The 21,440-nt window shown below is 48.1% G+C and overlaps 11 protein-coding genes across 11 annotated transcripts; 5 read left to right on the forward strand and 6 right to left on the reverse strand.

Moving 5' to 3' along the window:
- Positions 1–712: 712 nt before the first annotated feature.
- Positions 713–1,344, forward strand: AtWU_04737 (mitochondrial phosphate carrier protein 3, mitochondrial; the record flags this gene model as incomplete). Its single annotated transcript, XM_035499848.1, has 2 exons — positions 713–775; positions 829–1,344. The coding sequence occupies 2 exons, from the start codon at positions 713–715 to the stop codon at positions 1,342–1,344; spliced, it is 579 nt and encodes a 192-aa protein (XP_035355741.1).
- A 527-nt stretch (positions 1,345–1,871) lies between these two features.
- On the reverse strand, positions 1,872–2,322 carry AtWU_04738 (uncharacterized protein; the record flags this gene model as incomplete). Its single annotated transcript, XM_035499849.1, has 2 exons — positions 1,872–1,975; positions 2,055–2,322. The coding sequence occupies 2 exons, from the start codon at positions 2,320–2,322 to the stop codon at positions 1,872–1,874; spliced, it is 372 nt and encodes a 123-aa protein (XP_035355742.1).
- A 503-nt stretch (positions 2,323–2,825) lies between these two features.
- On the forward strand, positions 2,826–4,181 carry AtWU_04739 (translation initiation factor eIF2 subunit beta; the record flags this gene model as incomplete). Its single annotated transcript, XM_035499850.1, has 4 exons — positions 2,826–2,837; positions 3,134–3,263; positions 3,338–3,952; positions 4,015–4,181. The coding sequence occupies 4 exons, from the start codon at positions 2,826–2,828 to the stop codon at positions 4,179–4,181; spliced, it is 924 nt and encodes a 307-aa protein (XP_035355743.1).
- A 650-nt stretch (positions 4,182–4,831) lies between these two features.
- AtWU_04740 (DUF124-domain-containing protein) lies at positions 4,832–6,163 on the reverse strand (the record flags this gene model as incomplete). The annotated part of the gene is made up of 5 exons (XM_035499851.1): positions 4,832–5,050; positions 5,124–5,473; positions 5,536–5,976; positions 6,034–6,051; positions 6,109–6,163. 5 exons carry the CDS (start codon positions 6,161–6,163, stop codon positions 4,832–4,834), a joined length of 1,083 nt encoding a protein of 360 aa, XP_035355744.1.
- A 720-nt stretch (positions 6,164–6,883) lies between these two features.
- On the reverse strand, positions 6,884–10,469 carry AtWU_04741 (ankyrin repeat domain-containing protein; the record flags this gene model as incomplete). The annotated part of the gene is made up of 3 exons (XM_035499852.1): positions 6,884–9,723; positions 9,784–10,312; positions 10,371–10,469. 3 exons carry the CDS (start codon positions 10,467–10,469, stop codon positions 6,884–6,886), a joined length of 3,468 nt encoding a protein of 1,155 aa, XP_035355745.1.
- Positions 10,470–11,319: 850 nt separating this feature from the next.
- On the reverse strand, positions 11,320–12,305 carry AtWU_04742 (SH3 domain-containing protein; the record flags this gene model as incomplete). The annotated part of the gene is made up of 4 exons (XM_035499853.1): positions 11,320–11,375; positions 11,474–11,695; positions 11,751–12,147; positions 12,243–12,305. 4 exons carry the CDS (start codon positions 12,303–12,305, stop codon positions 11,320–11,322), a joined length of 738 nt encoding a protein of 245 aa, XP_035355746.1.
- A 950-nt stretch (positions 12,306–13,255) lies between these two features.
- AtWU_04743 (uncharacterized protein) lies at positions 13,256–14,026 on the reverse strand (the record flags this gene model as incomplete). The annotated part of the gene is made up of 1 exon (XM_035499854.1): positions 13,256–14,026. The coding sequence occupies one exon, from the start codon at positions 14,024–14,026 to the stop codon at positions 13,256–13,258; it is 771 nt and encodes a 256-aa protein (XP_035355747.1).
- Positions 14,027–14,900: 874 nt separating this feature from the next.
- On the forward strand, positions 14,901–15,448 carry mbf1 (multiprotein-bridging factor 1; the record flags this gene model as incomplete). The annotated part of the gene is made up of 2 exons (XM_035499855.1): positions 14,901–15,056; positions 15,140–15,448. 2 exons carry the CDS (start codon positions 14,901–14,903, stop codon positions 15,446–15,448), a joined length of 465 nt encoding a protein of 154 aa, XP_035355748.1.
- A 998-nt stretch (positions 15,449–16,446) lies between these two features.
- Positions 16,447–16,900, forward strand: AtWU_04745 (uncharacterized protein; the record flags this gene model as incomplete). The annotated part of the gene is made up of 5 exons (XM_035499856.1): positions 16,447–16,548; positions 16,605–16,620; positions 16,696–16,707; positions 16,771–16,828; positions 16,879–16,900. 5 exons carry the CDS (start codon positions 16,447–16,449, stop codon positions 16,898–16,900), a joined length of 210 nt encoding a protein of 69 aa, XP_035355749.1.
- A 966-nt stretch (positions 16,901–17,866) lies between these two features.
- AtWU_04746 (uncharacterized protein) lies at positions 17,867–18,424 on the forward strand (the record flags this gene model as incomplete). Its single annotated transcript, XM_035499857.1, has 4 exons — positions 17,867–18,199; positions 18,253–18,264; positions 18,335–18,346; positions 18,413–18,424. 4 exons carry the CDS (start codon positions 17,867–17,869, stop codon positions 18,422–18,424), a joined length of 369 nt encoding a protein of 122 aa, XP_035355750.1.
- Positions 18,425–19,473: 1,049 nt separating this feature from the next.
- tif34 (translation initiation factor eIF3 subunit i) lies at positions 19,474–20,727 on the reverse strand (the record flags this gene model as incomplete). Its single annotated transcript, XM_035499858.1, has 4 exons — positions 19,474–19,833; positions 19,889–20,005; positions 20,065–20,571; positions 20,701–20,727. 4 exons carry the CDS (start codon positions 20,725–20,727, stop codon positions 19,474–19,476), a joined length of 1,011 nt encoding a protein of 336 aa, XP_035355751.1.
- Positions 20,728–21,440: the final 713 nt, after the last annotated feature.

A 21,440-nucleotide genomic window follows, 5' to 3' on the forward strand; every position in this document is an offset into this window, starting at 1 on the left:
GTGGCAGATAGTTAATTAGATGGTGCGGTTGCTGATAAGGGTGTAAGTACTAATGATGTGTGGTTGCACATACCATACATATCCCCTTTTCCCATCATTCCTCTATCTATCATGTTCCTCTGCGCTAGTGCCCATCACCGTTAGTTTTCTATTTCCGGCTGGAGGTGGTACTGCTGGTGGTGGTGATGAAGCTGTGGTTTCTTTTCTTTTCTTTTTTTCTTATGTTTTGTTGCAGATCAGGGTTTGGATTGCGTGGCGTGGATGGGCAGAGCACACAGACAGGCGAGATGGGCTGTGTTTTTTGAGGGGTATGTGATACTTCTACAATTAGTTACTGTGAGGGGTAATCTTTCTCAGTTGCATTAGCGCAGAAGAAGTTTGAGCGTTGCCTTTGCCTTACCTTTACCTTGCAGTAGGCTGGTCCGGGCTGTTGGGTCCTTTTTTTGTGTGTGTGTCTGGTTTGGTCTGTGGGGGTCTAGATGAGGGAAGAGGGGAGGTGACGAATGTGCGTGAGTGAGTGAATGGTGGGAGGTTATGCGCTAGAAGGGGTGTACAACTACTAGTATATAAGATGCGTTTGCTAACCGCTTGTATGGACATTGAATGTTTTGTAACTGTGTTAGTTTTCTCTATATATCTACTGCTGCATTTCATTTCACAGACTCGTCTACACATTCTATCATAAAGCCTTATCGAGCAAAGAATCATCATCATGTCTTCCAACCGATTGACTGAGCACAACCTCTTCATCCACGATCAAACCATCATCAATCATGTGCGTCTATTACCCATCACCACCAATATATAACGTCTCTAACAAGGATCCAGGACTCCAAACAAACCCAAGACAATACCCAAAAGCAGAACCAGATACCATCCTGGCTTACAACACTCATATCCTCTGAACGAATGCACAAGCTCAACGCTCAATTGGCTCTCAACATCTCCAACAGTAACACTACCAATCCCACAAAAAACACAGACATCGACATCGACGCAGACATCCAACGCATCACCAACGTCCTCTCATCACTACCACCCAACGACCCTCTCTTCTCCCGCTTCAAGCTGCTGGAAGATATCCTCAGTACACAAACACACAACCGCCAGGAGAACGATGACTCAAACCCCATCCCCCTAGAACGCTTCCTCACACCCGGACACAGTGATCCGTACTACATTGTGGAGAGGGCGCTAGAGGAGCTAGGCGTCCCGTTTGGGAGTCTGGAGAGTGGTGAGGTCAGAAGAAACGTGGCGAGGGAGAATGTTGATGCTGCGAGGGAGGCTGCGATGGGGATGGGGGCGAATAGTGTGTGTGAGGGGAGGGTGGGTAGGACTATCTAGACGGTTGGTTGGTTGGTTGGTCATGACTGGGTCAGACGAACTGGTTTCGTTTCATTTCGTTTGTTAACTGGTTAGGGGATATGGCTGCGCGGGCGAATTAGGGTTTGTTACTCTGGGTAGATGGGGTTCTTTGCATGCGTACATGTACTCTGGGAGTATATAAATGATTGAATGAGACTTGCTTTGCTTTGCTGCATGATTTATTTGAATGGTAGTAGCACTACTAGATGTCAATGTATATGTGATAGTATTTGGAATTGGGTATATTATACTAAGGAAAGTCAGATCATGCATGTAGTATGCATGTATGCTATGCCATCACCACCACCACATCCACCACCATTCATCAATCAGTCAATGAGTTGTCTCTGAAGAAAGTATAGAACAGAGCAGAACATATATGTAAATAACACCAAAACAAACAAGAAATTCAACAAATCTACCCCACCCCCTTCATAAAACACGAACCCATACTCCTCTTCCCAAAATGAGAGGAAAGAAAGAAAGAAAGAAAGAAAGAAAGATGCTTATATCGGGGCCATTGCCTCCACAGCTCCCGTCCCCTTGAACACACCAGGTTTGGTAACCACGACTTCAACCGGGTACTTCCATTCCATGAATCTGGTCCAGCCTGTGCAATCATCCATTAACATATGGTCTTCACATTATCCCTCCCACACCAAAACCAGAGAAAGTAGGGGTATACGCACTCCAATAAGCACACTTCCTACCCAAGTACTTCCCCACAAAGGGCACCAGCACCATCGTCAACAACAACTCTAATTGCTCGATGCTTTCGCGCCATTCTTCTTCCGCATCCGAGTAGTCCGAGTCGAGGGAGTCGAGGTCCGATGCGGAGGTGGATTCGGAAGGGAGGGAAGCGACATCGTCATCTGAGGCGGAGGAGTAGTGCTTGTCTTGGGAGGAGACCATGAAGGCGGAGGTGCTGAGGGAAGCGGAGGGGGAGGGGGAGGCCATCTTTCTTGGTTTTGGTTGGATTCGACGGTATACTTGGAGATTGTGGTGTATGCTAAAAAAGGAGTAGAGAGTAATCAAGCAGGGCCTGCCACCGCCTGACGAATGTTATGGCATAAATAATATAATCAATCAACGAGGATGAAGCTATACACAGACAGACACTAGCTAGTTCGGTGAACCTAGTTATGGTCTGATGTAATCCAGGGGAGAGACACCGACAGACAGAGATCTCACGTGCCAGGATCACAATACCGGACGGTAATGGCAATACAAACTTGACTCATTATAGTCACGTGTCAGGAGCCCGCGATAACAGCGATTCTTCGCCATCGAGTCAGCGCAACAACCAAACTTCGAGATTCAACCAGCTCAAACCACAATCCCTAGAGCAATTTCCGTCATCTCTCACGGACGCAACAAGCAATCTACCGGAATATCTTGTCCTGGTGGGAAGTTGAGAAACGCTCATTCTCTCCGATAATCAAAAAACGGCCAGCCCAAATATGGCGGAGACTGTACGTCACACCCCCGTTTTCCCTTTACCGATCGGTTTCCCTCCCACATTTTCTTCATCACATTTCGCCGTGGGACCATCTCGACTCCCTCCGCTTTTGCTTTCTTGAAGCACCACCTCAACCCCCGTGTTCTTTTCCCTCTATATACCCATTACCTGTTGTGCAACGCTCGGACGCGAATTTTGCGAATCGAGCTTCACACTGGTTGACCTTTCTTTAGTGTGTTCCAGCGCTTCTTTTTTGGGTTTTCTATTTCGCCCCTCCCGCTAACGTGTGTTTGGGCTGGTCCGGATTAGCAGGTTGAACCCGCTCCCCAAAAACAACGCAAGTCCGTCGCATTCAGTGAAGGCGCTGTCATTATGGATACCAACGGCGAAGTGACGGAGGCTGCTCCGGTTGTTGAGAAGCCGGTCGCTGAGACTGAGGGTATATCTATCTTTCTTCCCTTATCCTCTCGTGGATATCAAATTTGATATTGACCTCTACATTTTAACCCACAGACAAGGCCGTCGACGAAGTTACCGAACTCTTCAAGGGTCTTTCGAAAAAGAAGAAGAGCAAGAAGCCCAAGGACACCGAGGGCGGTGATGACGAGACCCCCGCCGCCGACGGCGAGTTCGACCCCTCCGCTCTGAAGAAGAAGAAGAAGAAGCCGAAGAAGGTCGACGCCGGTGATTTCGAGGCCAAGCTCGCCGAGGCCGGTGTTGCAGAGAAGGACGGTGCCGTCGCCGAGGAGAAGGAAGAGGTCGTCCCCGAGGGAGACCACGAAGCTGGAACCGGTATCTGGGCTCACGACGCCGCGCAACCCATCCCCTACTCGCTGCTTGTGTCCCGATTCTTCTCCCTCATTCAGAGCCACCACCCCGATCTGTTGTCCAGCGGTACCAAGTCGTATAAGATCCCGCCGCCCCAGTGTCTGCGTGAAGGTAACCGTCGTACGATTTTCGCCAACATTGCCGATATCTGCAAGCGCATGAAGCGGTCCGACGATCACGTTATGCAGTTCTTGTTCGCCGAATTGGGTACCAGTGGTAGTGTCGACGGTAGCCGTCGTCTGGTTATCAAGGGTCGTTTCCAGCAGAAGCAGATTGAGAACGTCTTGAGAAGATACATCGGTATGTTCAACAGCCTGGTGCTATATCCCCTTTCAAAAGCTAACGATACTAACTCTCTGCAGTCGAATACGTCACCTGCAAGACCTGCCGCAGTCCCGACACCGAGCTCAACAAGGGTGAGAACCGTCTATACTTCGTCACTTGCAACTCTTGCGGTTCTCGTCGTTCCGTCGCCGCCATCAAGACTGGTTTCCGTGGACAGGTCGGCCGCAGAAAGAGACAGGGTTAAATGGGTTAATGGAATTTTTGTCAAAGGGGGAGAAGGATCCATGGAGGAAGCTACTACCATGGTGTCTTCGGTGGTATCTTCTGGCGCGGTTATGATTTGTTTCCCCCGCCTTTTTCGTATACAAAGACTTCTTCTTTCTTTTTTTCCTTATCCTTTTTGCATTCCATCTCTTATGTGAACATGTGGATGATGAACGTTGTGGGATCGATCGATCCATTCTTCGCTTTCGATGGTTCGGTTTCAGGGTGCAAGGGATTAAAAAAGAAGGGAAGAGGCGAGAGAGACGAAGTGAAGATTTCTTAGCATGGCATGATAGGTAAATGGATTGGTATGACCTTACTCCGATTTCACGTATTCTGGCGATATGGCAGATGAAGCAGAAATTGTGCTGGACTTTGCTCTGCCTTGAAAAAGCGGTCGAGCCTGCCAGAGTCATGAAAAGCTACTCAAAAGAAGTGACAGAAGATATCCAATTTTGTGACTATGCAAAATTATGACTTCGTAGAAAGCACATGAGTAGATACAGATACGTGTCAGGTATATAGCAGGGTAAATATTATCAAGCCAAAGCAACCGGAAGAATCAAAGAAAGCCAAAAAGTATGATACTAGCGATCATGATAAGCCCAGCAGATCACCACGTCTGCGTCTTTAGTTTTTAGCAAGACTAGTGCCCAGATGGGCAACAAACGAGGACACATTGCGTGTCTGCATGAAAACAGTGCCAGGACCTGTAAACCTACATGCAAGTCCCTCACCAGCACTCCAGTTAGAGATGATACCACCGGAAGCCACTCGTTCAATCTTGTAGCGGCAGTTCCAGGCCACCAGATGGCCGTTGTTCACGTAGTACGTTTCATCATCAGCGAGCTGAGAGTTCCGTTAGTTAGGCTTCATTCGTTGGGTGTTCATGGGGGGCATGTGCACAGGGCTAATCGCATACCTCTTTCTTGACAATCGCCCCGAAGCTCTGCATCCACACCAGACCGGAGCCGCTGAAGTTAAAGACAATGAAACCTTCACCAGAGAAGACACCCTTCATGAGACCCTGGGTCTTGAATTCAATCTTGACGCCTGTCGTGCAGGCAAGGAATGCATCTTTGCCAACTGTCCAATCTCTTGTACCGTCGACGCGGAGGACGGTAACATCTCCAAGAATGGAGGGGGCAATCAGAAGTTCTCCAGGACCGGTGTATGTTGACCGGGCCAACTGCCCTCCTGCAAGGGCTTTCATCCATCCAAATGAGAGCGAGCCTCTGAGGGACATGGAGGGGGACATTGCGATCATGACGCCTGCCGTGTGTGAATGTATGAGTATTTTTGTGTAGTCAATGATCAAGGTTAGGTTGGCTCACCCGGTCTCGCCTGTATGGGGCATCCCACTGCTAGCTGGATAGTCAAGAGTGTGTTCGTGTCCCGGTGACTGACCCTGTAGCTGCCACCATTGAATGTCCCTACATCGTCCGCATAGGTTGACATGGCTCCTACAAAGTTTTTCGGAGCAATTCTACTCGCAAGAGTCGCATCTGTCTGCGCTCGTGTGAGACCTGGTCCTTGTAGTGGTGCTTGTTGAGCTTCCGCGGAACTGAACATGGCTGAGTTGGCAGCAAACGACTGTCCATTCTCAGCTACATAGTTCGCCTTCTCATTGATCGGTGGGGCCGATGGGCTTGTCGACGAGATTGGTGAAACATCAGCCTTGTCCTCGTTTGAAGACACAGGCTGTTGCGGAGGTGGAGGAAAACTAAGATTCGGGGGAGGAAAGCTTGGAGCGGCTTGGGGTGGTGGTTGATATGCTGAGGACTTATTAGCTGGGAACTCAGGTAGAAGACCTAGTATTTGGAATATCATACCAGCGCCATTTGGCGGAGCTATAAATTGGGCTGATTAGCATTCAATGGCGATGGTGCGTAGTGCGGAGAACTCACGAGGGAAGGAAGGAGCTTGGTTTGGAGGAGGCGGATACACAACTTGCTCGGACATGATTGCTCAGAGTCAATCACTGTTGTTGACCGAGAAGACTGTTTGTCCTGAAACTAACGTGTGGGGTAAGATATTGTATGGAGAGGTATGGAAGTGCTTATGAGCTCTCAAGCACGGATGATAAAGATATGGTACGCTCGCAATTCGGAGCACTGGATAATGGAAGGAAAGTAAACAAAACCGGAAGGAATTGGCCCCAGGGGGAAGTAGAGGCATCTTGTTTAAATTGTCTGACATTATGCGACTCCAAGAAAATGAGGAGATGAACCGGGATGGGCTGTGGCCGCCGACCAAGCAGAGCTACTGCATGGTGATCGACGAGGGCGCTTAGAGAACGCCTCTGATAGCCCTGATGTGTGACGCCCACAGATAGCCCACCCGTGCTAACAAACATCATTGGTTGACACTTTAGCGCTCGGGAGGACGCCAAACTCCAATCTCAGAGCCCAGACAGAATCATTCGTGTCTAGATGACACCGGAATGGTGGAGCGTGTTCGAAATGAGGGGAACAAGCAGACGAGGAGGGGGTTGGTTGTTGATCCCTCTCCATACCCAGCGTTCTCAATGCACGTGCTGTAGTATAGCAGCATCCTCTCTCTCACTTCGGAGACAGGACCAATAGTTATCATAATCTTGAGATCATGGGAATTGATACAGCTCCTTTTATTAACAGGTCCTTATAGTATACACGTAAGCCGACTATGACCTTCCATCCGACGCTAGGGTCTAGTGTGCGCTTCCAGGATTGCCACGATATCTAAGCGTTCGCTTTCCCTAGCCTCGTCGAAAGCGGTCATACCACTATTGTTCACTCGGTGGATATTGGCCTTGTTATCGAGTAACAGACGAATGACTTGCTCGGATGCAAATGAGCGCACTGCTAGCATTAACGGCGTATAGCCACAAGCATCCGCAGAGTTGACATTTGCTCCATGTTCCAGGAGAAGCTCGACCATCTCTTCATTATTATCAATTGCAGCGTAGGTTAGAGGCGTTCTCCCATCTCCTGCGGCGCTCTCAATATCTCCGCCCTTCTCAATGAGCAATCGTGTGATAGCCAGTTGATTGTGTCGGACGGCAAGATGGAGAGCACTAAACCCTTGCAAATCTTTGTGCTCAATGTTTGCCAAATACTGCAGAAGCACAAGAACCATCGGTTCATCTCCGTGACTCGAAGATACGCCCAGGGGTGTTATGCCATTGGACTTCATGCCCAGGTTTGCATTTGCACCGTTGGCGAGCAGTTTCTTTGCTGCCTCTAGTTCCTGATTGCCAACAGCTTCATGGAGCGCCGTATATCCCTCATACTCTTGGTTGTTGATGTCTGCTCCATGTCGTCTTAGTGCCTGTATCGCTGCATCCGAACCGCATCTTGCGGCGAAAACAAAGGCCTTTTGCGTCATTGCCCCATAAAGCTTGCCAACCTCAGCCCACCTGAATAATAGCCAATGACCGAGAGCTTCCTGCGCGTTTTGTAAAGCCCATTCGAGGCAGAGCTGGTCCTCCTCACCAGGTACCTGCCTTTCAAACACAATATCCATGCCGTGCGTCAGCCAACCCAAAATTGTTTCCTCGGCGCATTTTCGCTTCTCTTGGTCATCGTCGCAGACTGCCACTTGTAAGTCCAAGAATTCATAATTCCCTATAGGTTCCAATTGCATCTTTATAGAGTGTCTATCGGTCTTGTTATCGGCAATATGCCATACAATCCAACCAAGCTGTCGAGAGAATTTGATCCACCAGGCCTTCTGGCGCTGGGACTTCATCCAGTCTGTAGGCCGAGAACTTCTTATACCGCTTGAAAACCTCAATCTTGGATCACCTTGTAGCAGAGAAAGTATGATGTCGAGCGCCTCTCTTCGAACAGTGTCCTCGTTGTGTGTGATCGCACGCTGGCAGAGGTAGCCAAGTTCATAAACGGAGCGTTCGAACTCCTCTCCATAAGAGCGTTCGCAGAGCCAGCGAGCAATAGAGAAAGCTTCCGCCCAATTATCGTTAGAGACGAGTCTTTCAATCTGCGCTCTCACCCGGTGCGAGTCTGCAGCAAGCTCTGGTAGAAGCTTCCGAGCTTTCAGAACCGGAACGATGCATAGCAGGGCGTCTTCTCTTGAACCAAGCTCTCCGGACTCGAAGCAGGCGACTAACTCGTCGAGGCGACTGCTGTATGAGGTATAGCTGTTTTGTGAGCCTGGGCGCACATCCACATCGCCACCAATTGTTTCGAAGTCTTGGAGAACGCTTCTGAGGAAATGGATGTAAATATCTTGAGCAGCCATGGTCTCGAGACTATTCTGTGTTTTCACAACGAGAATTTCCTTGTTTCCAGGATTCTTGTCTGAATAGAGTCCAAAGAGTTCGCTACCAAATGACACGGTCTTGGACGAAACCATCCTGGCTTCCGTATGGCGGTAAATCCACTTATGAAAATAAAGGTCGGTTTCTTCTGCCATTGCCTCAGATTTGGTCAAACCAACAGCACGATCAAGCCCCATCTGAAGCCATTTCGAATTCGACTTCAGCAGCGACCATGTCCATAGTCCTAGAATTGCCTCGAGCTCGGTCTCATCAACCTTCCACAACAAAGTATCTTCTGATCTGTGGAGCTTGATGGTGTAGGTTTCCAGCGCGGGATTGAAACCACCTTTGTTGAGAGACTGACAAGTGAGCATGAGGTCAAAGCTAACGGTATCACCAGCGATATTCTTCCAGCCTGATAACAAGTTCATTGTTCTTTCTATCGTGTCCGCCAGTTTTTGAGCTCTCTCCCTAATTGGAAGGCCATCCCAAGCTAAGCTGGACTCTTTGTCGGGGTTGGACGTAAGGCGGGCTAGTTGAGCCCTTGTCGTTATAAGCTTCGTTCCAAGGCCGGGTGTCTGACTTGGAGATTGTGTTGATGCAGCTGCTGACGAGGTTGTCGACTGAGCTCGAGATCTATGTGGCGCGCTCGAGACTAAACCAAACGACCTGACTTGTTCAAGATGAAACGCAAAGCAGTCAAGTTCTTGCTCGTTATAGGACACAAGATGGCGCTCTTCAGCCGTTAGGCGGTTCTCGTCTGATCCGGATCTCTTGGTCCGCAGGCAGGCTCTGACGATGGACATTAGGAGAGTAGCGCCCATTTCTGCCAGTACCACAGAGGCATGTAGCCCTCGGATACCAACAAATTGGATGACAAAACCAATAAGGGTAATAATCACAGTAAACACGAGCAATGGCCCTTTGCCGAAAACTCCAGGGCTTCTGACTGATTTAATATACAAGAGGTCTTCAGTCGCCTTGGAATTAGCTCCCTCGCTAACACCTAGAAAAGCCCCAAAAACTTGGTCACCGACATCCTGGCCGCCGGGCTGCAACCAGTAGATCTTGCTGGGCATTGCAGGTCGAATGTAGCATTCGGTGGATGAGCGCTCGATGATGAAAGCGCACAGGAACATTCCGATGCAGAGAAAGATAGACCCAAGGGAAAACAGCGGGAAAGCATAGCTTACGACAAGACTTCCGTCTTTTTTGAATTGTACCGGATAGAGGTACACAGTTATTGCAGCGTATACAATGACCCCTGACATAGTCTGTCAACATAGGCCCCAGGCAATACCAAAGACATGTCACGTCAACTCACCAACTTGCAGACCTAGCCCCAAAACAGCAGCAGCATAGAACCAGCCTTGGCTGCTCTTTTCAATTCCCTTGTTCAGGGACAGATTCGGGATGTCGAGCTCGGGCAAGTATTCCTTCTCATCGAGAATCCAACTTCCTTTGCCCGCCAACCAAGCACCCTCACGGAGGGCATCGCGGAGAGTTCCTATCCGGTAGGAGCGCTCCTTTGTCTGAGGATCTGTCTCCTCCCAGGCAATAACCTCTAGTAGTCGAGGTCTTCCGAATACCCTAGAGATTCCTCCATTGTTAAACATCTCTGCGGTTGTCTCGGACACGCATGACAAGAGTTCATTTTCAGCTTCACCAGGGCCCTCTTGAGCCCGCCCTATAAACGCGCGGAGAGATGAATTTCCGCAAACACGAATGACGGAAACCACAGCCGTCAGAATACCCAATGGGGCCACAGAGAAGAGAAAGTTATCTAAGATGCTGGTGGATTCAGATAAGAACTGCTTGCTCAGTCGCTCACCAAAAAGGGATATAAGAGGCGCCTAGAATTAGACTATCATTAAACTCGTCCCCCAAATATGTGTGAGAAAGACAACATACCAGGTCTGTAGCAAGGTCATCTGCAAAATCATCCCAGCCGGTGGCCAAAGCACCGGGAAGTAATGATAGTATAGTAATAAGCGATAGATGCCACACCATGGTGAGGCACGCGGTATGACAGACAGTCTGACAGAAAAGTTTAAGATTTTCCCCTAAAACATCGGCGGAAAATAGGATATAGCTGAATCAAATACATCTGCTATATTTACCAACGTCCCACCCTCCAGGATAGCTGCAGCTCAGCCTTGTCGCCTGTTCACAGCCCCGCGCGGACTCGATCGAAACACCAGCTCATCTTGCATCCCGGCGGTTCGAGCTGTCTTTGAGTCGCTGTCCAACAAATCACAGTTTATAATTGATTATAACACTAAATGGCTAAACGCCCTTGTTATGCATAAGGATTGTAGTTCGTCTATGAGTGGACACATCGTTGTGGCGTACCATAATTGTCGGCGCTAACAAGAATCGATCGTCGTTTCTCATGCCGGGGCGAGGGGAGATTGACTCGCCCTTAAAGGGTCAGCCGTGTAAGACACAGTAAAAGTGAGCAAGCTTAAGCGGCGACAATTAGAAGATCGTAACAATGATCGTACTTAAAGCAGGAATAAGTCGAGGTCTAGAGTAAAATCTTTCACGGCAAAGACTACAGGAGCGGTAAACCCGCAATCAAGGACAGATACGTAACGAGCAACCTCTGTCCGTAGTTGGCAAGACACATCTCAGTTACTTCTATGACTAGAATAATTTCACCATTAACCCAAGTAGTCTGCGACGCGCTATCCCAACTGACCCGAACTCAACGGTTTTGCCGAATAATAATGTAATCAACCACCAACGCCTTTCCCATGAGCAAATGAAGGTGAGAGAAAAGACAATCAAATGGCGCCTCTCCGGCCTGCACTTGAATAAGAAATATAAAAAACGAATAGGATTTCGACTAGCCACACATCTAAAAGATGCTGTTGACAATGTTCGAACCGACGGTAGCACCGGCACCGAAGATAGCTAGGTGTGATTGTCAGTAAGAATGATTGTAGATAAGGAGATGTCCACGGCGCATCAATTCGATATGTCAAAGTGCGCGTGCTTTGCTTGAAACGTACCGGCATTGCCCATCTTCTTGCCAAACTTCTTGCCCTGCTCCTCAAATTTGGACTTCTTGCCCTCCTCACCCGGGGGCGCCGAGCCACTCTGGCTGACTTCCAGCGGCATGTTTCCATAGTTGGTCGGGGGAGGAGACGAAACAGCCTTGTCATTCAGCACGTTCACGTAGCTCCGAGGGAAGATACCCTCAAGGTTGGTGCGCTCATTACGACCACGCCACCCTATAAACAGCGGTTAGCAAGGGAGGTGGCACACAAAGAGTATCGGCAGCCCTACAGTCGGCATTCATATGTTCCAAGACTTGAATACGATCGTTTGGTTGGAGAGCCAAGTCTCCGGGATCCGTCGGAGTGTAGGCATAGAGCGCCGAAGCGATAGACAGTACCGGTGGAGCTTGGGGATAAGCAGGTGGCGGAACAGGCGGGGTTGAGTACTGTTGCGGAGGAGGCTGCTGATAAGTGGCCTTCTCGTTCAAGGTAGTGTTTGCAAACTGGTTCGTAGGAGGCGAATACGGGGCAGGGGGCTGCTGGGCGACGACAGGTGGTTGTTGCACTGGTGGCTGCTGCTGAGGCACGGGGGCTCTGCTGCGTTCATCGTCCCTCGGTAGTTGCGATAGAATGGATGAGAGCTGTTGCGGAGTAATGACTGATGCATCTGCGAGAAACTCAAGCTCCTAGTGGATCGAAGGATGTCAGCAAGGTGTATCATTGAAGATCAGCTCGAGCAACTCCGTTTACTGAGCGATGCTGACAGGGGAGGGCATCCTACCGATCGGACGTTGCGGAGCGACCGGTTGGTCATAGCCGAGAAGAAGTCGGACTGGGACGCCATGCTCATGAGGTGGGTAAAAAGGAAAAGCACACAACAAGAAGGTATCAAACTTTGCAGATATGCAGATCAAACGAAGACAGTGAAAGACAGGGTTGAAAGAATGAGACAGAGAGACGGATGGGATGGAGGGAGTGGACGGAGGCAATCGATAATGAATGAATAATAATGTAACGGCATGGCAGGCCCGCCAGTTGGTTCTCCTTCTACCTGCTAGTCAGTTGGTACCTGAGGCCCCCAGTCCCGGGGGTGGGCTGCCTGCCGCTAATTGGCTCCGAGAATTTAGTCGGTCTTGTCATTTCAGGCATCACCATATCACAGGCGCCCTTTTGAGACATTGAAGAATCCACCTTGTCTTATTTTCCAGAGTGTGATCGGAGCTTATACTAACCCTGCATGTCTGGTGTATCTAACAGCAAATAGAGAATTCGACCCTTAGGAATCATTGCCACAGACATTCTCCGGCTATCCGGGAGTATTACCTAGGAATGAACAAGACACCTGTCGCTAACTACTACACTTGGAGACTGGAGACCCTACTCCTAATAAGGGGTGGCTCGTTTAAGTGGGACTCGAAAATTTAGTTTGTTTCTATTGACATATAGTCGAACTCGCATGTGCTCGATGTCAAGGTACCCGGACTGCATTGCTGATTCTCAGAATGTCTCCTTACGAAACACCTATGCTCTATGAGACTGGAATGGATTGCCCTACTTACTCCGTTTTGAAATATAAACGCATATACCCAAGCTTCAACTGAAAGTAAAGACCTTTCTTATGACGCCTGGGCGCCTTTGATAAACAAAGCAACTAGAATCTCAACTAAATCGATACTGGCAGCGGGCAAACTAATGGAACGCCTGCCATTTTGCACTGCAGCAAGCAACATATTAAATGACGGTAATCAAAACCAGCAAGGCATAATATCTTTTAAACAGCCCAGTCCCCTCTTCCTAATTGTCTCCAACGTATGAGCTGCGGAAGTATCCCGCAATCTTCGATGCCAGTTCGGGATCAAGGGCTTTGAGGCGTGAGTCTGGTCGGTAGAATCCTCGATAACGCATGCAGCAACCACATTCGGCGGTACAGTGGCCATGAAATCCAATCATCTCCTTCTGATCACCCTCAGGCAACAGATAGTGACGGAGAGGTCTCTCACAGCATCTACATCTGCGACCGCAACAGCCACCAAGCGAGGCGCACATGAGCTTGTCCTCCTCCCATGCCAAAGTTTGGCCCTCTTCATTTCGGTGATGCTGAAGGAAATCAAAGTCATCGATGATAGGACCAGATGGCTTGTCAAGGGTCAACGCTTTCCATGCCTTCTGGCACCGGTAGTAATGCTCTTCTGCAAGGGAGACTTGACGTTTCGGATCTGAGGGCCCCGGGACATGCTGGAAGGGGTTTTCTGGCTCAATACTATGTCTGTATCTGACCCTTTCCAGGCAGTTGATTCGCTGCAGGAGAGCGAACTCGAGTTCCTCGTTCTCCTTGTAGCGCTTGATCCAGTCTTTCTGGATGTTACACTTGCTGGGCCTGTGCTTCTCATATAGTCTTGCCCTATCGTAGAGACGGCGTCTGAGATTGTAGCGTTCGTCTTTGACCACCCGGAGCCAGATAGGCCTGAGTATTTCTGACATTAGATCAAAGGGTCTGTGAATAGACTCCTTCAGTATCAGCGACGCATGTGACTCGTAAGTCGGGGAGAGCTTGTGGGTGGTCATCTTGATGGCGTCCTCTGCTTTCCGTTGCTCTTCGTTGATTGTGCTTCTAAGGTTGACTCTGAAATCAGTAGAATTTTTTCTGCCAAACACTGTTGTTTACGTATACTGACGTAGTAGATACGGCGTCAGGATGAGGGCATTTGTGTGCTCGACCACGGAATCATGCTTCATTACTATACCGGCTAGGATAAATAACGATGGGGATGTTCATGTCCTCACAGACCATCTATATCAACAAACGTCAATAGAACTGGGCATATTGATGTGCAGGAGAGTACCAGTCAAGAATACTGTACTGCCGTTGCAAATACCTCGCCTCACCTCAAACCTATACTCATTACTATACAGGACATAATTCTACTTCCCGATATAGTAATACGCCATGGAAGCAGCACAAGAATCCCAGCCAAACAACACCGGCCCAAGCAAAGATATTTCTAATCAGCACTAAGCACAAATCTAACAGCTCACTCCCTAAATCAATAATCCCAGACAAGCGACACACTCTGACTCACCAAAAACAATCACCGAAGTAAAGCAAAGCAATGCAAGGCTCAGCCCAGAACCTCAGCCAACAATCGGGCAACGTACGGGGAAAGATTGGCCGATCAATGATGTCAGCAACCCTAACCCAAAGCAGACTAGCGCATACCGCCCCTCTGACTCCGCCATCCCAGGGCTCGAGAAGCTTCCGTGGCGTCGATATAAATTCAGCGGGCCTTGAACATTCCTCCTTACGACACACCTCACGCGATCGCACTTGACACTCACACACCGCCACCTTCACATCCTCCACCCACACCACACCCCTCAGTCAATCCACCATCACCTCTAGAACCTCCATCTTATCACCAACTTTGCATCTATCTTCAAAATGAGCGACTGGGACTCCGTTACGCGCATTGGAGCCAGACACACTGGTGGCCCTGCCACCCGCGAGACCGTCGTCAAGGGTAAGAGCGCCTTGAACGCCGCCCAGCGCCAGGGTCTCGTTATCGGTACCGAGAAGAAGTATGCTACTGGTAACGCTGTAAGTATACCACTTAATTTGCCCCTCGATTGGATTCAAGAAGCAGTGAAAGAGGGGTAGCCAGGCTAACACAGAAATAACAGGCCGGACGCTCCGGCGCCCCCGAAGGTCAGCACCTGACCAAGGTCGACCGCAGCGACGACATCGTCAAGCCCAAGACCGTTGGCTACCAGGTGGCGGATGCGATCAAGAAGCGCCGCAACGAGGAAGGCTACAAGATGACTCAGAAGGAACTCGCCACTAAGTGCAACACCACCATCACTGTTGTTCAGGATTTCGAGCGCGGTACTGCTACTCCGGACCAGAAGGTCCTCAGTGCCATGGAGCGCGTGCTGAACGTCAAGCTGAGGGGTACGGGCATTGGACAGGAGAAGTTCCCTAAGAAGAAGTAAATTGATCGGGGGTGAGCCCGCGGCTTTTTCTTGGGGGAATGGAGAGTGAAAAATTGTTGATTGATTGAACGGTGCTTTTCTTCATCACCCTTTTTTTACTCTTTCGACGGCTTTTTCTTACGGTTTTTATTTGGTCATGCCCCGGGTTTACTTACGACCTTTTTCTTTTTTCTTTTTCGAGAAACTTTTTCGGATGTTACGTTATGAATGAGATCCCATGATTCTTTACTTCTTTATCCCCCCAATTCACCGCTGTTTGTGGTTCTGCTGGTCGGAAGAGCGCTGGCCTGATATTTATTCTATGAGGGGAGTGTGATATGTGATCTTCGGGGAAGATGAAAAGAGAAGGAAAAGATCATACATATTGATAGAAATGTGCATTTTGCGGGTATTCGTGTCCCTAGAGAGTATCTTTTGAGTACTCGAAAGATAGAACATTGAGTTGCACGTTGAGCACGGATCAATAGTCTTGCAATAGACAAAAACAAGTGGCGAAGATACTACAGAGTCGCCCGGAACTGATTTCCACAATCATCTGAGATTATTCGACGAATGTCATCCAGTACTGACTCAGTTAGTATGTGACTAGCCTCAAATGAAGTGAGGAATGAAATAAACAATTGTATTAAACAAACGTACGCAAAACAGATCAGAATCCCTTACGCAATTCGGATCTTTACATTTCTATGTAAAAGTTATAAATCTTGCTAAAGCCAGCCAGTCGAATTTGAATTTCACTAACTCGCTCTACTAAAGCTTGGATTGAACTCAACTTCCCTCAGATTGAACTCTATCTATCTCACTTTCATCCTTTGACATGCGCTTTGCATTTGTCTTCGGTGCCATCGGCACCCTCATTTTGCTTCCTCTCAGCCACTGTCAGCCGCTTGATCCTAGCTGCACTCAACTACAAGGAGTTAACTCAAGGCTTGACAGCCTCTAACACGCTGCCGATCAGGTTCCCCCAAAGACGAAAACATCTTTCGCAATGCGAGAGCATGCGCAACTCTATCGAATCCTCGAGCGATCTGATACACCACAAGGAAGATGAGGAATGTGACAACTCTGACAAGTCCGACGATTTACTTGATTCTACTCTGGTATTTTGCATGCATCTTTTGATATGTATTCAGTCAACTGACATTACATCCTCTAGAGCAATCTGTCGGTAAGTAGGAGGCACACTTGAAGTCCTTCTTCGCTGGGTTGAAAAGCGTTCTGTATTAACCACTTCGACCCGATTTCAGGGATTGTAGGCTGTAAGTAAGCATATAAACCCCATTACTGTTTCGATTTTAGGCTGACTATGTGTTTTTTGTCAGGGCTAAAGCCGGAACTGGTAGACAAGCGACCGCTTAAGGTTTGCCTACTGCTCTTTCGGTACGTTATATGCTATATCAATACATATGGTGAACTGACATATCCTGTAGTTTTGCTGGTAGGTTTGTTTGAGATTTTGGCTGGGAGAAGCAGTACTACTACTACTTGTCATATTCATCTTTCAGGTCCTGTTGCGTATAGGTGAACAAGAGTAGTATTTAATGTATACCAGATTTGGTATTCACATGTTTCATAATACCTTATCTTGTTATTCAGCTTCTATTTTATAACGTAACTCCCGGCCGCATCGGCCACCCAGTACACCGCCCAACACGTTTCTACATGCAACCACTCTTTCTATCAAAGGCAGTGAATTAGCAATGAGTAGTACAATGATTCTAGGGCGGTGTGGTAGGGGTGGCCGATGCGGCCGGGAGTTACGTTATCTAAAAGTAGAGCATCATGTCCCCTGATAATTCTTCTATTCAGTTTTCTGATGCTAGCCCTTCCTACAGTCCTTCTTGGGTATTAATTGTTGCGTTCTCGCGATAGTCATTCATTGTATCAGAGACATGATAATAACACTGCCATGATTCGACAGTCTTATCCATAGCGTAGGTAAGGGTGAGGAAAGACGAAAAGAGAAAGAAAACATCATACACATTGATAAGAGATGTGCAGTTTGCGGGTATTCGTGTTCCTATAAAGTATATTTATTTGGTACTCCAAACAATAGAACATCGAGTTGCAGATTAAGCACAGATCATCAGTTGAACAAAAAACAGAATAAACCTGGAACAAGACACTATAGAGTTGCTCAGAATTGGATTTCATGCATATATAACAAGCCACAGCCAGTACTCAACTATGTGCCTTGCCTGAAACGGAGCAAAGCATGCAATAACAACAATTATTTGTGAAACCTACCGAGAACAGACAAGAAGCCCCATTCTAGATCCTGATACATTGCTATGTCCAAATTACCATATAAGGTTGCTAAAACCAGCACGTCATGTTCAATTATACTACTAGCTATATCCTCAACTTTCAACGTAACCCCCTCTCAAACTGAACTTTATTTCATTCACATCTTTCAATATGCGCTTTGGATTTATCAGTGCAATCAGCACCCTTGTTATACTTCCTCTCGGCCAATGTCGGCCGTTTGATTCTAGCTGCAGTCAACTACAGACACTTGACACCCATCTTGAGAGCCTTATACATTTCATGAATCAGGATCACACTGATGACCAAAGCGTATATCCCAATGAATGGATAACAAAATTGCATAACGCCCGCCCCCTGATCGAATCCTTGAGGGATTTGGCACGCCTAAGCAAAGATCAGCAGTGCCACGGCATCGAGCAAGAAGACATGACAATTAGCCGTCGTCAGGCAACAACCTCTCCAGATCTACTTGCTACTATTCTAGTATGTTACGTAGTACTCCATTGATATATTATGTCAACTGACAATACATCTAGGAAAACGAGTCGGTAAGTAGGGAACTGAATGTTTTCGCCTGCGCTGAAATACTTCGTACTGACCGCTGCGATCCTAATTTAGGGCATACTTGGCGTGAGTAGTGGATAAAACATTTAAAGCCCATTACCCGTTCGATCATAATCTAACGATGATTTTCAGAAAAGTGACTGAGCTCAATCTCGGAGCTGGTAGTAGGCAAGCAAGCAATGATTCAAGAATCTTTGCTGCTCTTTCGGTATGTTATATGGTCTATCAAGATGTATGGTGAACTGACATCATCCTATAGTACTTTGTTAGTGAGCATGTCTGAGGCTTTGGCTGGATAATCAGTACTATTTTGTCATGATTGTCATGATCAGATTTCTAGGATCCTCTGGATATGATTGAATAGAGTATTCAGTAGTATGTATAATATTTGGAATTTAATAACCTTGTAATGTCTTATTATGTATTAGATTTCTAGTTCATATTCTTGATAGAGTATTATGCTTTCTAATTATGTTTCTGTTCATTTATCTTATATTTATCCTTTCTAAGATCCATCCTATATATCAACTGTCACTTTCTCGTGATATTTAGTTATTGTGTCAGAGGGATGATCATGTTAGGCTGCCAGAAATTGAGGGTCTTAGCCGTTTTGTGATAGGCAGTTTGCACGTTGAGGTGTGATGGCAGTTGTTCGTCCAGATAAGCTTTTCTGCACAACATGATATCAGATTACAATACAGCCATTTTCCATATAGGATCATAGCGCATGTTAGTTGGCCTTTGGGATTCGAAATTAACTCGTATCATATACAACTACGACATATCATAGTAAGAAATACGGTTCAAGGCGGCTCTGTACATCTATATTCACGAGAACCCGCCACGAATACTACCATGAACTAGAAAGAAGAAATGAAGCAATGTAGTTTCTTTTATTAGGACACAAGAAAGCGACCAGAAAAGCAAATGGTACCAACTCCGACTTTATCATGGTTAAGAAATGATAGAAAAAGAACTCATGCCCTGAATCGCCCCGAGGTCTCTTTCTCGTACCGCCGTGCTGCCTGTCCTTGCTACTTTTGGTTTCTTTTGTAGTAAGTAAAGGAGAAAAATGATATCATCTTCGCCTCATGAACACATACACACACGATGCGTGTTTATAAAAACTGGTAGGTAGGTAAGATAGGGGGAGGAAAAACAAAAAACTCTTTGCAAAACTTTCGTCACACACTTCACTTCCTCAGCTGCTCGCGCTCAACCTCGTACATGAAGTCGAAGTAGGGCTTGTCGAAGTGGTGCACACGAACGTAACCGTCCTCACCACCAGAGGCGTAGGCAGTACCGGCGGGGTGGATGTGAACAGTGTTGAGGGGACCGAAGTGACCGCGGACACGGCCGATCTCGTCCTCGAAGACCTTGTGGTAGAAACGAGCCTCGAACTTACCCTGACGGGCAGAGGTCGTGGTGACATCCATGGCGGCCTGACCACCTCCCAGGATCACGTAGTCCTTCTTGGGCGTAATGGTGGCGCTGTTCAGGGGAGTGTCGGCAACGTAGGTTTTGAGGATGGCGAGGTTACGGGTAGACATGAGCTGGTTGGGGTTAGCATTTAGAGTCGTTTGATATGCAAAGTAGCAAGTTATGTACCTTGGCGGACTTGTCCTTGGAGGCAGTGATGAAGTAGGTGCGGTCGGGGGAGAACTGGATGTCGTTGATCTGGTGGTCGAACTCGTGGGCCTGGACGTTCTCCAGCTGCTCACCGGTCTGTCATCAAGTTAGCACCTAGCCCCCTCAACGCATAGCAAAAATGGTATTCTCCGCACCTTTCCATCGTACTGGCTGACACTGCCGTCTTCGTGACCAGCAATGATGTACTTGCCCATGTAACTCCAGCCGGCAACCGTTGCCTTGCTCTCTGTGCAGGTGATGCGCAAGCTAGGCTCCTCAGCCTGTTCCGTCAAGTTCTCGCCGTAGTTGATGTCCAACACCGCAATGGTACCCAAGAAACCCATACGCTTCTCCGTCACAGCCAAGAGTCTGCTTCCATCGGGGGTGAACTCGACCCGCTTGACGGCCGTAGGGAAGTCCCACACCTTGATGCACTCGCCGGTCTTCACGTTCCATAGTCGCACGGTGTTGTCTGCCGAACCGGTTGCCAGAATCTGAGTGTTCGGGCTCACATCGACCGTCCAGATAGCACCCTGGTGTCCGTTGTAGGTACCGAGTCGCTCGCCGTTGGCCGACCACCAGGCGCACACAATTTTATCCTTAGCCACGGAGAAGATAAGATCGCCATCGCGGTTGAACTTGATTTGGTTCAGGGACCGTTCCTATTTAGCAAAATATCTATCAGCGACTCGTCCAAATTTCCTTTCATTTCCCAAATTTTATATCATTTTCCTAGCTCCTGGGGGGAGCGACTATCATCGCGTTCGGGGGTGGGTATAGGCGAAACGCACATGGCCGGAGAGCAAAATAGGCCGCATTTTGGGCCGATCAAGCTGTGAATCTGGGTAAAGCGACGGAGGGGAAGAAGATGCTGAATCAGAGGTATGTATCCTCTGTAACCGGAGTCGACTAAGACCTGCGAGATGAGGCGGAAATCCTTGCGGGGTGCTGGCGGGCTCACGTTGTCGGCGTCGTCAGACTAGTTTGAATTTCATCGCACAGTCCGGGCTTGCCCGCCAAGACTTTCCTGATCGAGCCTGTTCTGTATGAAACGCTTCATACCGGATACGTGGTTCTTCCGTTGCGATGATACACATCATGTGATTTGACCAAGCCCTGAAGATTTCCTACCAATTGGGTTCTGGAAGACATGATGGGCTGACCGCCAACTACGCGCTATACCCAATGCAAACATATGGCGTTCCGAAAGTCCGAAGCATCTGAAAGTTGCGGCTCGCGGGAAACTTTGTCTTGTGAAAAACAGCAGAACAATGGTAAAAGGAGGAGGCATTGAGAGTCGCAGAAAGGACAGTTTCACCCACTAGAACTATAGAATATAAACAGATCACAAAGATCAATTGGGAGAGCTGCAGACACTGAAGACATTCAGTGTTGTTTGGAAGCTAATGATTTCAATTATTCAACGATATTACTCGCGTTTGCGTTGATCGACCTTTTCCCTATCTCCATCTGACCCGGCCGAGGAAAGCTGGTTGGCACTGGGCCAACCGACGAAGCAAATTAGATGCCT

Source organism: Aspergillus tubingensis (assembly GCF_013340325.1).
Source record: "Aspergillus tubingensis WU-2223L DNA, scaffold_6, whole genome shotgun sequence".
Classification (NCBI taxonomy): domain Eukaryota; kingdom Fungi; phylum Ascomycota; class Eurotiomycetes; order Eurotiales; family Aspergillaceae; genus Aspergillus; species Aspergillus tubingensis.